General features: G+C 46.6%; 2 protein-coding genes across 2 annotated transcripts; both read right to left on the bottom strand.

The window, feature by feature from the left end:
- Window positions 1-3,259: 3,259 nt before the first annotated feature.
- rps15a (ribosomal protein S15a) lies at window positions 3,260-6,469 on the bottom strand. The gene is made up of 5 exons (XM_049004554.1): window positions 6,354-6,469; window positions 5,453-5,590; window positions 5,255-5,334; window positions 5,093-5,178; window positions 3,260-3,394 (listed from the first exon to the last, which is right to left on the bottom strand). The coding sequence occupies exons 2-5, from the start codon at window positions 5,583-5,585 to the stop codon at window positions 3,301-3,303; spliced, it is 393 nt and encodes a 130-aa protein (XP_048860511.1). The 5' UTR covers window positions 5,586-5,590; window positions 6,354-6,469; the 3' UTR covers window positions 3,260-3,300.
- Window positions 6,470-8,741: 2,272 nt separating this feature from the next.
- On the bottom strand, window positions 8,742-15,269 carry arl6ip1 (ADP-ribosylation factor-like 6 interacting protein 1). Its single transcript, XM_049004553.1, has 6 exons — window positions 15,088-15,269; window positions 14,079-14,212; window positions 13,243-13,362; window positions 11,914-12,031; window positions 11,514-11,598; window positions 8,742-9,485 (listed from the first exon to the last, which is right to left on the bottom strand). Exons 1-6 carry the CDS (start codon window positions 15,121-15,123, stop codon window positions 9,367-9,369), a joined length of 612 nt encoding a protein of 203 aa, XP_048860510.1. The 5' UTR covers window positions 15,124-15,269; the 3' UTR covers window positions 8,742-9,366.
- Between the last annotated feature and the right edge of the window lie 1,077 nt (window positions 15,270-16,346).

The raw sequence follows: 16,346 nt of genomic DNA, 5'->3' as shown, positions 1-16,346 counted from the left end.
TATTTTTTTTATAGTCTTCAGAATGGATATTTACAAGGGAGACAAAGGACAGTGTGACACTGTACCAGCTGGGGTGACAAGGCTGTCGTTACACTGCACTCTTACACTGCACTCTTACACTGCGCTCTTAGGGACGGCAATGATCTATAGTACAAATGTTCCCGTGCCTCGTAATGGACTCTGAAAACTCTCTTTAAGGAGAAGGAACCGTGTCACCAGAACCCAGTTTTGTTTAGAGGGGGGCATTTTTTCTTGATTCGACACTAATTAACTACTTAAAACGACACTTATCACAAAATTACAGACAGCATGACAAATCACGCCATTAAAGTAGAATGAAATCCTGGAACAGCAGGAAATGAAATGATTTTGAGCGGCGAAGACCTCACAGTGTCCTACTGCAGCAGGTGGTCGAGGCCCCCTCAGAGACCCCCCCCCCGGCACCTCCACGTGCTACACAGCCGCCACACATATCGGCCGGCAGCTGCAGATGCCACGGACTGTTACGTCATGGGAACGGCCATCTCAGCTGGCGCCAATCCCACGCAGCTGCACAGAGCACAGCATTGCACATGCAGGTATCAACACAAGTGCTACACACTGATAGGATGCTTCTACCTAGACCCTGTGGCCAATCACATGTGTTAAAAGACCCCCCAGCGCCCACAACGCAGGATTCTCCCTGATCCCCCAAAGAGGCCAGATACACAGACCTCAGTGTCAGACGAGCTGCCATATGGGACCACGTTACTGAAGCCTCACATGGCGACGTCCTGCAGATAAACCTGGAAGCTTCTCATGTTTACACCATGTGAAGCAGAAGGAGAATTCTGCTGTGTTCAGCAAGATTGAGAGACGCAGCAGGTGTTTGTTCAGGCTGCCACTGGCACTCACCCTAGCTGCACATCACTTCACATAGAAGCTCCTCAGTATGTCTAACCCTAAGCCTAATGGAATCCCACAGCAAAAACTAGAGCAACCGTCCGAACCAAAGCACCCCCTGCTGGCGGGGATAGCTCAGGGTTCAAGGCCCTACTGTCAGACGTCCTTAGACAAAACTCCACTCCTGGATGCTTCCACCAGCCTTCATCTCAGTTTCTCCAGCACAGCCATCACTTTCCAGCCTCCCCACCCAGCTACCAGCCAGCCAACAGCTTTCTAATTCTTCTGGAGCTTAAGGCTAATGCCTTTGTATTTATATTTTAACAGTGAAATTTTCAATTATCCATGACTATATCCTGGCAGGCAGCCATCCTACCCCACAAGGAGTCTCCCCTCCCCCCCCCACACCAGCACCACAACAACATCGCACAGACACACACTGGGTACAGGGTAAGTGCAAACTCATAGCTAAGATAATAGTGATGCACTGCCCCCTACCTGTGGGCTGCCTCAATTGCATCACAGTTTTTTAAATAACTCGTAACTGATGGTTATCAGTTTGTCTACATGAACAATGAATCTTCCAAGCCCACCAAAGTCAAATATAGTGTCCCACAGGGATCAGTGCTGGGCCTGCTACTATTCATTATATATATATGCTACCATTTGGTAACATTATTAGAGATCATGGTGTTGGGTTCCATTGTTATGCGGATGATACACAGTTTGACAGCCTCAAGCTACTCAGCTTAACACAGTGGTCAGGGATCTTGGTGTCCTAGATCTATGTTTCAATGCTCACATAAGAAGTATTACTAGAACTGTGTTCTACCATCTACAGAACATAGCTAAGCTTCGGAAGATGCTCTCCTTTCATGATGGAGAAAAACTACTACATGCCTTTATAACTTCCAGACTGGACTAAGGTAATGCCCTCCTTTCTGGTTGCCCGTCTGGATCCTTACATAAACTTCAGCTAGTATAAAAAGCAGCAGCCAGAGCTCTTACAAACAATAAAATATTTGATCATATTAGCCTTGTTGGTGCGGCATGGCGGTGCAGTGGTTAGCACTGTTGCCTCACACCTCTGGGACCCGGGTTCGAGTCTCCCCCTGGGTCACATGTGTGTGGAGTTTGCATGTTCTCTCCGTGTCGTCGTGGGGTTTCCTCCGGTTTCCCCCCACGGTCCAAAAACATGCTGAGGCTAACTGGAGTTGCTAAATTGCCCATAGGTGTGCATGTGTGAGTGACTGGTGTGTGAGTGTGCCCTGCGATGGGCTGGTCCCACATCCTGGGTTGTTCCCTGCCTCGTGCCCATTGCTTCCGGGATAGGTTCCGGACCCCCCACGGATAGTAGGACCTGCCCAGTAAGATAAGCGGTTTAGAAAACGGATGGATGGATATATACACACACACACACACACACACACATATATAAACAATATATAGGAAGGCAAATGAGGACTCCCGAAGCGGGGATCAGAATCCACTGCTCAAACCCTCATTAACCAGCCAATTATCAGGTTTAGTGGGTCTGTTTAACAGGCAAACCTACTGTTTTGGGTTCTGGGCCTCCAGAACACGACCTGGGAATCTTGATCTAAGGTTACACACACCTTGTATGCAGTCCTGTCCAAAACCCTCAGGCAAAGAAAATGTTCAAAATCACAAACATGTTGGTTTTGTGTTAGCTTAGCCATTTCAATATCTCTGCTAAGGTCACCCCGCTATTTGAGTAGTTTTTAAACTAACTTGATTGAGCTGGTGGTGAAATTTATTAAACACCACCCCCTGAGGGAGGGGGAACCAAAGGGGTGTTCTAGTGAGCCAAAAGGGCTTTAGTAGCTTTTCGGAACACAGATGAAATTTTGTTTTACTAATAACTCACGTCATTAAATTGTTTTTTGTTCCGAGCGAACACTTACTACCACTGACCGGCTAAGACATGCTCAATACTGCACAAACCACAAGCCAGGCATCCATAGAGGGCCAAGCCAGCCGGGGGGACAAAGGCATCCTGACCTAACTGAAGCACGTGGAAGCAGGTGATATAACACCAAAGAAAATCACACACACTTAACCGCAATTTTACATCATGACTGCAGTTCCAATGTGGGACACACTTAGTGATCTCAGCCTTTTCATGAACAACCTGACATTACCTGTTCGCACAAAGAACCCCGACAAATGAATTCTTCAGGACCTCGGATCAAGCTGTCAGCTACGGCCAAAGACACGGACAGAGGGACCAGCTGAAACAACGGCGAGGTTTCCGTTACAGCAGAAGCACAAACAAGGAAAGCTGAGAATCAGGCAACGTGTGCCTGGCCAGAGGAGCAGGACACAGGCGAGCAGGTAGGGGACGACTCCGCAAACGTGTGGAATCAAAGCACTTTATTTGGCCAGCATCTACACGACTTAGAAAAAGAAGCCGAGGATCTTCCCTCCTGTGTGCTTCCGCCTGGCTTCTTCGTGGTCCATGATGCCAGCTGAGGTCGTCAGCACAATGTACCTGTTGGGAGACAGGCGAAGCGTTGGCCCTATACAGTAAATGCAATGCAAGACGGACCAGGTAGCTTGGGGCGAGCATGACAAATACTGGAACATTTACGGTAATACCACATTATACTGAGTACAGGAGCCCATAAAATTTATAACAATGTGTGTGAATTCAGAAAAATGCAGTTTTCATAGCAAGCCTCACAACACGCCTCCATGAAGAACACTTCATTCTGTACGGATGTCAAACATACCAAATATGTTTTTCAGTTTATGAAGATGCACCCTGAATGCACATCTGCTCTCTGACTCCCAAAGGAAACATTTCCAATCCCTATAAGCCTATGCTGGCCGTACTCCTGATTGTAACTGGTTGCCTTCTGTGAATTTTAACCATCCCCCATGACGAATTATTTGCGGTGTACCGGGGCTGCCTCCCTGTTTTCCCATAAATCACTGCTGCTGTGGGAGAGCTATCTAGCCGATATCAGACACTAAATGGGAACTGGAGACAACCACCACCACTCACGGCCCTTATGCTAGGACAAAAGAAAAAAAGGCATGGATTCCTACAGGCTGAACATGACAAATAAATCTCAAACTACCACTTAGAGGAAAAACAGGAGAATTAATCAGGAGGTGTGGAGCACTGACACACTGATAGAGAATGAAAATGACGTCTCCCACAGAAGGACGTCAGTAGGCAACATGGTCTACAGTTAATGCATAAAGGAGCCGTTCCAGGTTAAAGCCCAATTAACGGAACATTTGGGACCAGCATCACACTAAGGGAAATTAACATAATATAAAATTCCACCAACGCCGACACTGTAGTTCCAACACAGTGATCATACTTGAGGCACAAACTGAGTACTGCTAAAGGAAGCGAGGCGAATGTTTGGAAATGTAATAACTGAAACAGCCCTGAAAAGTGGTTTTAATGAACGTTTAGCATTAGAGTGCTAAACAGGTGTGATTAAGCGTCGAATACATAGAATAGGGAATCGCACATTATATGCTTTGAACTCTGCGAAGAAGCCCAGCGCAGGACTGTACCCTCCAAAGACATGATGCACACAAAGGGTTTCCACAGAGCTGCCATGGTGGGGGCCCGGCTTTACTATCACAACCAGGAGCAAACAGGGAGGGATTCGTGTGAATGAAACTGCTTCTGGTCCAGCCTGGGAGCGACACTTGTGAGCACAGTGGCGTCACTTACCAGCCCCTTTAAAACGTTACAAAGGCACACGGCTTTGAGTAACACGCCGGCACTGTGTTAGTGACAGACCCTACATCAAGCTGGACTAATCACTATGCGAAACATTTTCTCGGTTTACCAAGCCTGAGACTTCTCAGGTTCTCACCTCTGTCTGAACCACACAGTACAGAACAGCATTATTTTCAAAACCCAACAGTCACACTAACAGGTATTTGCACAGATGCCCCCAGTAGGTCGTGAGTTCGAATCCCATGTCCCACAGGTGGACACTAGAGCAAGACCCTTAGTCCTAAATGCTCCAAAATCTGTTCTCATCCAAATACACACACGTACTGATCTCCCTAATGGTACATATATAAAGGTATTTTTTTGTAAAACCAAAGAAACCCCATGATAACCAAGCCGGGCTACTTTGATAGCATGTCCAAATGAGATCGCATAAGCAGAACGAACGCTACTGTGACCCATTGTGGGGACCATGAGCACACTCACCCAAACTGTCTGGAGGGCAACAGGTTGTTCTGCCACTTCTCAAGATCTTTAAGCTGGACATCAAAGCGTGGGCTGATGACCCCACACTGCGGCAGAGAGAGCAGAGCGTCACGGGAGAGCCACCATGGACCCCGGACCACCGGCTGCAGACAGCCCCCTTACCTTATTTAGTCTGCCTGTGAGATTCACCACTATTTTGCCAGCCCTGTGATCGTCGATAATCTCGAACTCGCCGATATAGCCTGGGGATGCAAATCAGGGAGAAGTGTCAGCCTGGACCCACATGTCACTCTGCACAGGACAACTGGGTGGGACACCCTGAGCTGCGGGGAGGGCAGCATCTCCTGGAGGAGCACTCACCGTGCTTCATCATGACGGTCAGGAAGCGGACGATGACCTTGGAGCAGGGCCGGATCAAGACCTGGCGCTTGCCGCGTTTCTCCGCATTGTTGATGCTTTTCAGCGCGTCGGCGAGGACGTTCATGCGCACCATGGTGCCTGCGGGGGAGCCGGAGAGGATGCCCGTGAGCCTAGTCCCGAACACGAAGGAAAGCTACACGCACACAGACTGCTGCCCGAAGCGGGGTCCTGGACTCCCCATCCCTCTGGGTTTATCAATACCGACATTTTAGCCACTATGTGTCTTAAACACCTAGGTGAAAAGAACCCAGTACACCAACGGCTCAGCCGGTAGGAACAAACCCAGAACTAACCAGCAACCAGCTAACTAACCAGCTCTGTCATTAGCAGGCACTTGACCCGAGGCAGTCTTCGGAAACAAATTGCGGCGGCACAAAGTGAGGAAACATGCCCGTTATTTAAGCAGGAAAAGGCGGACATCGTGCTCCCTGCAGCCTGGCACCCCTGTCCCAAACCCCGGCTAGCTGTCGGCTAGCGAGTTGCTATATGCTTACTCCTGACCAACAAGCCCACATGAATCACGACGGATTTCGGGTCGAACTGAACCGACCGTGTCCTTTTCAGGAGGACCGTTGATTATTATTTTTTTTAGCAGCAACAGCTTGCTGTGTGTCACGACTACCCGTACCAATGTGTCCAGCACACAGGAACCAGGTACCCGGGCGATGACAAATTCAGCAATCAATAGGATATAAAGAGCATATCGACGGGCACCAGAACTAAACCACCACGTAGCCATTAAATTCATCTTGTAAATATTTCTAAATGGCGACCCGCTGATACTCGGATGACATTGATACCAAAAAGATTGGAAATGATATATCAAATTGGCCATCCTTACCAGATCTGTAATATGGCGGAAAGAGGAGGAAGATCCGTCGCGTGGTGCATTATGGGAAATCCCCGTTCCCGCAAGGTGAGCTCTCGCGAGATGTTGTCAGACTCGAAACTATTCTGCCAAAAACGATAGGTCATTTAAAGTAAGTAATTGCGCTTGGGAACCACAAAAACCTTTTTGTAAAATAATGCAGTCCTAGGTGGGGGGTGAGTGATTTAGTGTGGGTGGTCTCTCCGACACTTGTTAAATCCTTACACAAGAACTGTAGGGAAAATAATTGAACAAATATTTACCCTAAACAAGATTAGATCTAGGGCTGTCAACAGTCATTTACAAATACACAAAATCCACATGGGACTATATGCCATTTTTGTGTGTCCCTGTGAAGCGGACTGAATGTGGAACTTTTGCTTTCTATATATACAGTAGATTACTTCAAATTCTTTTTTCATTATTTTTTTGCACTATGTGAACACTAGATGCCACTGTAGATCAATATAATTTCCTGTGAGAAGCGGCGCTCTCTCTGTGCATATGGGTTTACCTGTGAATCTCCACAAGCCTCAAGATTACATTCGATTACGATTCACGGGGCAACGACTCAGTTATAAAGCAATGCTAGATGCATTAAGATGTAGCTCATCCATTATTTATTCGGCAAGTAGTCAGATACATTAGAACGCAAATCCTTTTACATTTCTATTTACTAACTGTGTCAAAAACAATCGAGAAAATCTGTAACACACGTACTTCCCCAGGTTTATCTTAATAATCGACAATAGGAAAAACAGATCAGTGTTCATGCAAAAAAAACTGCAACTCTTGCAGACATGGGTACGACTGCTGACTCTAATGTGACGTGGGAGACCTTCCATGATAAGACCCTGAAGGTTGCAGAGGGCTGTTTTGGTGTTGCCAGTGTTCCCAGAAGGTGGTGTTTCATCTCACAGGGCACCCTGGATATTATCAAGAGGAGTCGCTCTCTGGTCTGTGGTCTAGAGACCCACGTTCCGCTTGCAGAGGAATCGAAGCACTACGCATTCCTGAATATTTTCCTCTGAGGAGTGTCTGGGATTGAGGGTGTCCTGGATAAAGACCAAGATCCAGGCATTTAATGACTTCTTAGGCACAGCCATCAGTAGTGTGTCTGTCTGCGGGGAGAATGTCGACTTGCCGAGAGATTTACCTACATCAGCAGCGACATTCATGTCTCTGGTGACTCTTCCTATGAAGTCAGCAGACAGATTGGGAGAGCGGGGGGGGTCATGAGGTCGCTGGAAAGGGGTGCGGGGGGCTCCTGATATCTTTGCAAGAGGACGAAGGTCCAAGTTTATAGATTCCTGGTGCTCCCTGTCTTGCTGTATGGCTGTGAGACATGGACACTATCCAGTGAGCTGAGATGAAGACTGGATTCCTTCGGTAGGGTCTCTTCAGAGAATCCTTGGGTTCCGCTGGTTTGACTTTGTGTCAAAGGAGCGGTTGCTAGAAGTCCCGAAAGAGGCACATTGCCTGCCCAGTGAGGGAGCGTCAGTTACGGCACAACGGCCATGTGACGCGTTTCCCTGAGGGTGATCCAGCTCGCAGGATCCTCATTGCTGAGGACCCAAGTGACTGGACCAGGTCAAGGGAACGTCCACCTAACACCTGGCTGCAGCAGATGGATGGCCATTTCCGGAGTGTGGGACTGGACTGCATGTCTGTCTGGGGGGTTGTCAGCCGGGATCCCGAGGAGTTTCGCTGTGTGGTAGGTGCGGCAACACGCTGCATCAGCACATGCTCCCCAACATGACCCGACTAATCTGCTTAACAAATTGTGGAGGAAAATGAATGTCCGAAAAGCTGGCGTCCGGCCAAATATTTCATCTGTGATCTTAAGGCCTGGTGATTATTCCGGATGAGCGATATAATATCGCTAAGATATTGCCCACCCCTAGCCTATGCACATATGCATTAAATGTACAAACAGTATTTCACATATGATTTATGTCAGAATGTATGTCAGGGCCGAGTGGTCCACTGTGCATTAAACTACATTGTGAACAATGCATGTTTTTCCCTAAACCAAAAAATAAGTTTGAATCTACTGGAAAGTGGTTTATTGGGCTCTCGCGACCCATTCGCATATGCATGGGTATAACTGACTGATCAACCCAACAAAGGTTGAGATCACCATCATCATCATGCTGCACAGTTCAACAGTCACAAAAATCTCATTCTCTCCTTTATTAAAATCACAAACGGTACTTAATGAAATATTAAGCAAGTGTATTCTACAAGGCAGCTACATGAAACTAGATGTTCTGTAACAATGTGTACACAGTACTGGCATCCATGCCAGTTTCATGGACTGGGCAGCTCTATGCCACCTCACATCAACACACCAACTCTGACTTCCTTTTCAAATCAAATTTTAATTTATGACACAGCCAAGAAAACACATAAACACATGGGAACACTCTGTTGCTTAGTATAACCAAGGAAGAGGACAGGCTTATTTACAGAAATCACCCAGAAGAGGGCTGGATCCAGACTGCCAGCAGGTGAGAGCAGATACAGCAGTAGACTCATAACTTATACTCCAGCCTGCTGGGGACCTGCAGGTTGTTCATCTAATGAAACAGATTCCATGGTTTCAGTGCACATTAAAAATATGGAGGGGAAGAGAGGTGCTTTATATAAAATCAAGGACTTTCAATTCACGGCATTAACATATAAAAACAGGAGATTCACACAGAAGGTAACGTTTGCTCAGAGGGGAACATGGTGACCGACTGCTCGGTGACCATGGCAGCAAAATGTCAGCTGCAGGAGCCCAGAAAAGGTAGTGAGCCCACTGTGACTGGCAGACCTTGGACAGACACGTCACTGCAGCGGAGGGGGAGGGGGTTTAAAAGGATGGTATTTCAACTGTGCTTGTGAGCTGGATTAAAATGGAGATGGACTATGTTTTTGTGTGTGTGCGCGTGTGTGCGTGCATGTGTTTTCCCACTCGTCTTGCCATCCCCTCTGCTCCCTTTCACTCGTTCTTCTTCTCCTTCTGCTTGAGCAGCTTGTTGAGCTCACGCCGGCCCATGCTCATGTACTTGGAGATGATGCCGTGCCGGTTGAGGCCGGGCAGGAGCAGGAGGAAAGTCACTGTGAACAGAGATGCTGGTCAGTCTTGCTTACGGCTGTGCGTCAGCATGAGCAGAGTGGCCTACACTCAGGAGGGTCCTTTTCTGCAGTTCGAATTACATTCTTACATTAAATTTAATTTAGTTTTTTCCCCAAAATGACATTTCAGAGGAAGCTGGGTCAGCGAGTTCCTGAAACAAAGGGCCAAGGCCCCAACAGTAAAATGACTGCCAATTCTGGGATTTGAACCGGTGACCTTTCCAACACAGGCACAGCATCTTAAAACACTGAGCCACAAACAACCCCCTTTACGTACCCTGAGCCACAAACCACTTTTCTTTACATACAAGCAAGAGGTTCACTTTTGATATCACTGTACAAAGTTAACTCCATACACAAGGTACATACAGAAATCCTGAAGTTACATTTAATACCCTTCTCAATATGTTTTAAAACACAACAGAGTTGCAATTGTTTTAAATCGGAAACCTTTCTAACGTTTACCATGATGTTGTACACTACACACTCCTGGCAAATACAACAGAATTTAAATAAGGAACATGGGTCAACAGGATAGATTTAAAGACTGTCTTTAAACACATCTTCCATTTATTTCACTTCTTGAATAAAAAAATTATATAAAAATGTTCAATAAAAGGATTAAAAGTTCCAACAAACTGGCATTCCCTACATGAACTGGTCATACCATTACAACCAGTGAATGAACTAGAACCTGCGATCGCAATGCGATATCATGGCAAGTGCCTGAATCCAATGATGTACCCGGTTTTGTCTTTACCACACGTGAATGACTTGGCGATGTCAGCGTCGGGAAGCATTGCTTTAAACAGCTCTCCAATTCCACCGTTAGAGTGGCGTTGCGACAGCATCACAGGAACTCGAAGCGCAGCGTTGGTGTGGCCGTAACGTTGGTACAGCTGGATGACGGAACTGTCATATCGCTCACTATTTCCATATCGTTTTCTACAGTGTAATGTTTGACAGGTGCTCGTTTAATGGCATCATCTCGCTACACTTCGGAAGCACCACCTGCCCTATTTGAAACTCTCGTCTGGTATGACGGTGCCCGATTTGTACCATTTTGTTTCACGAAGCCCAGAATGGAATATTCTGCCAGATATTCTGATTTTGGGTTCTTTGTGTTCTCTGTCTGTTTAATAAAGGTTCTGTGTAGCACCTGCACTCGTGTCTGTGTGCATCTATGGGTCTCGTTTACGGTGGGATGGCTGCATGTGTCCCTGATGGCTGCCACTATGATGCTGCAGCTAAGTCAGTATATTATGCTAACAGGACAAAGAACTAAAGAAATGCATGTTATTTTGTCCATTATTTTCTGATCCCTCCAATTTGGAGTTTGTGACCGAGTCGTAAAGTCGGATAGGTACTGCAAGAACAGCAAATTGTGCACGTGCTTCCTCCGATTTTCACAGGAAATGCTCTGATCTCAGACAAATGAAGCATCAGCCTCCTTTTTGCAAGCAAAAGATCCACACATGACTTTGCACTTCCTGTGCTGCTCAGAGTCACACTGGCAACCTCTCCATGCTTCCCAGGAAGCTTGACCTCAGAAATGGCCATTCACGGTTGCCTGGTCTTCCCTAATCCCCCACCTGACAACACAATCAAGTTGTGATCTACAGAGTGCTCCCAAATTCAGTGACTGGCCTTCAAGCCTACATGCCGCATCTGGTTGCCTCACTCAGCTGTCAGCAGCTCCCGTGACCGCACCACACCACGTCCTGCAGAAGGTCACACCACTCACCAGTAACGCTGGCACAGAGCTGCAAATTTCACTCATTATGTTGCCTTCATAACTCCTACTCTCTCGACGGTTTCCTCAGGGGAATGCTTTGAGCCTGCCAGGTCCATTTGCAAAATGCTCACCTTGAGAACTGCTCAAATGACAGTATTCCTGTACTGACTGTGCTGCCAAAGCAGGGAACACTAACACCAGGAAAGGAAGCCAGCGTGTGAGCAGAAATGCACAGGGGTCACCAAAGAAACAGGCAGAGAGCCACATCTACATACCGATAAGGTAGGTCAGGAACAGGTTGTGTACTTGCTGGCCAAGCCATGCCACAATCCCAAGAGTGAGGATCACAGACATGAAGTACTGGGGGAAGAGAGAAACACCACAGGGAAAATCTCAATACCCATCCAAGGCTGATATCTAATAGCCAATCAAAACCATCCAAGAGAAATACAACCCTGCAGAGAACTCATTACATGTTAATACCAGTATTTTGTGTCTTGCAGAACCAGCAAGAAAACATTGCACATGTACAGGTCCAACGGACCTGTAAATGGTACAATGTGCCAGCTAGCTGCGAGTCTACAGCCCTGACATCAGACTGCAGACATCTGTGGGTTTATTCCAAAGCAGATCTGCACCCAGTAGGCTAGAAAAATGCAGGCTGATGTGTAGTACCATTTTGGGTTTGTCATCCTTGAGGGTCAGAAGGCGTTTCCACCAGTCCTGCACACTGTGTCGGCTCATCACCAGGTTCCTGCAGATCTCATGAAAGCGCTGCTGCTGCTCGGTAGTCCTGTAGGTGGCGCCGGTGAACAGAAGAGTCCAGTAAATGGGAGGTATCATGGCTTCGGTCCATTAAAAACCATCACTTGCCAAGAAACGTGTTCAAGTGTCGATGCTTTGCGTACCAAAATGCACATTAATGTACACAAACGAACCAGCCTTAGACACCCTGCTTAACATCTGAGACAGGATCCTCTTACTGCGGTTTTTACAGGCTGTTACTAGAACATTCCATGGCATCTTATGATCTGCAGACAAAGCTTCATTCAGGCAACACTGTCAAATCTACATCAGGGACGAGTAAACAAGCACTGCAGTATTACATTCATGTCACCATTTTGGAAGTTGCATGCCTTGTCTGTGTACGGCTGCACGCACTCGTCTGAGGCTGATGGCTGCCACTTTTTTTTTTTAATACACGAAAAGGAAGTGATTAAAATTACGACACAAGCAACTGAAACCAAGAACCAAGACAGTCTCACTGTCAGCAATGGATCATTTCTTCATAACCGGACGGAAGATTTGAGGTGCACACCCAGACCTACAAGGCAAAGCAGAGACCTGCCATGACAGGAAACAGGTTGGATACGCTCGACCTGAACCTGAAAAACGGGCTTCCAAAAACACCTCTGAGGGACAGACTCAGCTGCATAAGTCAGCAGGTCACACTCCTAGAAGCAAATCAAGGTTTTTATTCGAATATGAGCAGTGCAAATCAAACGGCACTAAACCCAGATAAGGAAGCATGCCCCGACGCATTTAGGAATGCAATGCCTAAGTTATGCACGTGGGTATGATCCAGATCTTCTGGAGGACCGAGAATTTTCAGTGCTGCAAGTCCTGAGTTGCGATTAGCAACTGTCAGGACCAATCAGAGCTGTGCTGCGTGGGAGGGGCTCAATTCTTGCCAATTCAGCAGATTTTATTTACAGAACTAAAAACCGAACCACATGCAAGTGGCTATGGATCAAAGCCTCATTCCTGAGCGCTCAGAAATAAATCCCAGATCTAGCCCCTCCTCCACCCCCAGTCAGCTGCTCAGTCCAGAGGACACGACTGGACATTACACAGCAACTGTGACTTGTCACACAACACTGCCGCAGGACAACATCGAAACACTCCGTAAAGGTCAAGACCGACTTGACAGTGAAAGAACGGCTAGCTGACATCCTAACAGTGTGTGTGCGCACAGGCCTGCATTTCGAAACCCCTTTAACTTACCATTTGTTGGAACCAAAGACTCTGGGGGCTAGAGTGGGCACCAGGTAATCAGCCAGGCACAAAATCATCACAGCACAGGACACTCCAGTCAGCACAGACGGGTCCAGGAAGTAGACCAGCCTGCACAGACAGATGCCAGACATTAGTGCAAACTCAAAAGGCACAGCAGACATTTAACCAACAGGTACCCCCATCTTTTCACAGGACTGAGGCAAAATCTACCAAGAGACAAATGATGACTCATAGACACACCCGCAAACCTGTTTGGCCAACAAAACACGACTGAACCTTGACCTAAAACAAGCGGGTGCCAAACTGATTCAAGCTATGCGATGTCAGAGTCTAACCTGAAGAGCATTGCTTTACAGTGAAAGCGGCAGCAGTCCATTCATAATCTGGAGATACAGCCGGCCTGGGGCCCATCATTACATAAGATAGGAACAGACTGAGTGCCATTAAAAGCAGCACATCAGAAACTGAAGATTCGACCACTTGTGATAAGCCTGTGACAATGAGCAACACAGGATCTAAGGAGGCAGTGCTAAGGACATCTGAAAACAGCATTTTATACATGTGCTTTTGTTTATAATTAATGGTGTAGATCACCGTTTCCCAACCCAGTCCTCCGGGAGCCCCCGACCAGTCCGCGTTTTTGCTTCCTCCCAGTTCCCTGTGCACCTGTACCAGGTATTCGGTGTTCCAGATTGGCTGGGAGGGAGCAAAAACATGGACTGTCCGGGCTTCCTCGAGGACTGGGTTGGGAAACACTGGTGTAGACAAACTGCATACATGTCAGCATTTTCAGTTGTGCACAACAGCGTGAAGTAAATACTCACAAGAAGATCACAGTGGAGACAGCCACGAGGGCACCAGGGAACCAGGGCTTCTCCCAGCGCAAAACCCGGTCACTGGCCAGGATGACCTCGCCCCAGCCCTGCAGCTGCTCCTCCAGCTGCGACGTCTCCTGGGCCTGTTCGACGGCACATAGGACACCACCGTCACGCAACACCACCACCTCTCCATCCTACCTGCATGCTAGCCAAGTGCACAACCCTCCTCCACCTAAAAAGCAGATACCATGTTTGTGTAATATCATGGGGGTGGTGCGACAGCAATGCACCAGAGGGCACACTGTTGACAGGGATGTCTACTGCAGACTGAAAGATGACACAGTGCAGGAAGCAACATAAAGACGGCAGTCTGCTTTTAGTAGGTCGTTATATATAGATTTCTCTGGTCTCTTACAATCCTAAAAGCACCCACAGACCGGGCTGCGTGAACAGTTCTGACCAACGGGTGCACAAACAACCAAAAACTAATCAATGGCTTCCCAAGCCCGCTACAAGCAAACAGATTAGAGTGAGGCGACCTCAGTAGAGAATGGCTGAGTAGAGGCAGGTTGAGGCATAAACTATCTGGTTAACACTTACTGCGTCACCGCGAAGAGTACAGAGTCAGGGATGAAAGAGAGGACAGAGGCCAAGGGGAAGGGGTGCGACTTAACGGGTTGTCAAAGAAAGTAGGTTAGAGAGCTGACTGGACACGCATGTAGTTAACTATAGTAAATAAATAGCCGCACAAGATCTTTGCCAACAGAAACGACAGGTGCAGAAATGTCAGCCCTCCGCAGAAGGCCAATATATTGATATAAAATACAAGCTATACGACTAAACAAAAACGAAAAAAATGTATATAATTTAAAATTTCGTTCTATAAATGTCTTACATCGCTCTTATTTGTATTCTTGAAACACGGCTGAAACCTTGCAGGTTATACACATACGAAGCTAACGTTAGCCAGCTAGCCGCCCTCCCTTAATAAACAGGCACCGATAAGCATACGTACAATAAGGTTTGCGCTCTTGTTGTCGCCTTCTGCCATACTCGATATTAGACAAGAAGAACTTTTGCGGAAACGTTCGTCAGCGCCTTATATATCGTCAACAAGAAGCTGCTCAGAAGAGAAAAAAGGCAGACAGCCACCCTCAAGCCCACACCTATCCAAAACGGACTTCAACAGTCCAGGGGTGTTTTCACGCAGGCGCAGTCCGACGGTGTGGAATCCTGGGAAGTGGAGTCAATTAACAGAAATCGTGTTGACGCATAAAGGTATACGAAAGCGTCGAATATAAACAATATACATGTTCTCGTATTCGTGAGATGCCGAATACTTAACGAGTTCATCATAGCAGAGTCGGTGCAAGTAATCAGCTGACTTTGTGATTAAATCATTTATTTTGCTCTCTCTTACCCTCCAGCGAAAACACGGTGAAACGACTTGCGCAACCCTCGGGGATTTTCTTCCACATCCGATTGGCTGACTCGATTAAAAACAACGTTTGCTTTTCACCAATTGAAAAAAAGTATACGATGACGTCAGAACAATTTATTGTCCTGAAATTGATTTTCGAAATAGGAATGTGTTCCTAAATTCCAAATTTCGTAACTATTCAGTATTAGTATTACAAATATATTACTTTAAACAGTGTTCATCGTTCATTTTTCTATATTGATCGATATTGCACGAAAACGATGTCCATCTCAATGCAGTGATATTACTGGTTGAGGGCTGGGCTTAAAAAAAACATGGTAATATAGGTTGAAGATTCTACATAAAGTATTAGTTTGTTAACCTCCAGATGCTGGAGGAAAAAAAAATTAAAACAGCACCCTTATATACAACGTTGGCCCTGTGTGTTCCGGGACCCTAGGTGAGATTCTGCCCAGCATCCATAGCAGCAGAATTTGTCAATTTACAATATTGTCTGTATAGCAAGCTAACTCCTGTCTGTTTCAGCAGTGAAGTGAAATAGTGATTCAGTAGTGAAATATTAAACCTAGTGCAAATAATTGTCACGGAACGCAACCTGAGGTATTCAGATTTTTTTTCCACACGCTCTTTTGCACCCCTTAATCAAATGGTGCCCTACATGATCACCTATATGACGGGCCAGCCCTGCTGCATCTAAGTAACTTACAGCTGGCCATTTCATTGTACCAAGTAATGTAAAAAAAATAATAAAATCAATTAGCCTTTAGCAAAGAGGCAAAACGCAATTTAACATTTCAAGTTTCAACCCAACCCCACTACCACCTTCATGTGAC

The sequence above is a fragment of the Brienomyrus brachyistius genome, unplaced genomic scaffold, assembly GCF_023856365.1.
Source record: "Brienomyrus brachyistius isolate T26 unplaced genomic scaffold, BBRACH_0.4 scaffold110, whole genome shotgun sequence".
Classification (NCBI taxonomy): Eukaryota; Metazoa; Chordata; class Actinopteri; order Osteoglossiformes; family Mormyridae; genus Brienomyrus; species Brienomyrus brachyistius.
The sequence above is the reverse complement of the archived record's forward strand: the minus strand, read 5'-3'. Positions and strand labels throughout refer to the sequence as shown.

Bases quoted from the DNA above. Each gene is read 5' to 3' on its own strand.
- rps15a (XM_049004554.1), bottom strand. From the start codon at position 5,585: ATGGTGCGCATGAACGTCCTCGCCGACGCGCTGAAAAGCATCAACAAT. The intron at 5,335-5,452 runs GTGAGTGCTCCT...TTGCATCCCCAG, and splicing joins GACCGTCATGATGAAGCACG to GCTATATCGGCGAGTTCGAG. The intron at 5,179-5,254 runs GTAAGGGGGCTG...TCTCTGCCGCAG, and splicing joins TCACAGGCAGACTAAATAAG to TGTGGGGTCATCAGCCCACG.
- arl6ip1 (XM_049004553.1), bottom strand. From the start codon at position 15,123: ATGGCAGAAGGCGACAACAAGAGCGCAAACCTTATT. The intron at 14,213-15,087 runs GTACGTATGCTT...GCCGTCGAACAG, and splicing joins ACAAGAGCGCAAACCTTATT to GCCCAGGAGACGTCGCAGCT. The intron at 12,032-13,242 runs GTAAGTTAAAGG...CGCCACCTACAG, and splicing joins GTCTTTGGTTCCAACAAATG to GACTACCGAGCAGCAGCAGC.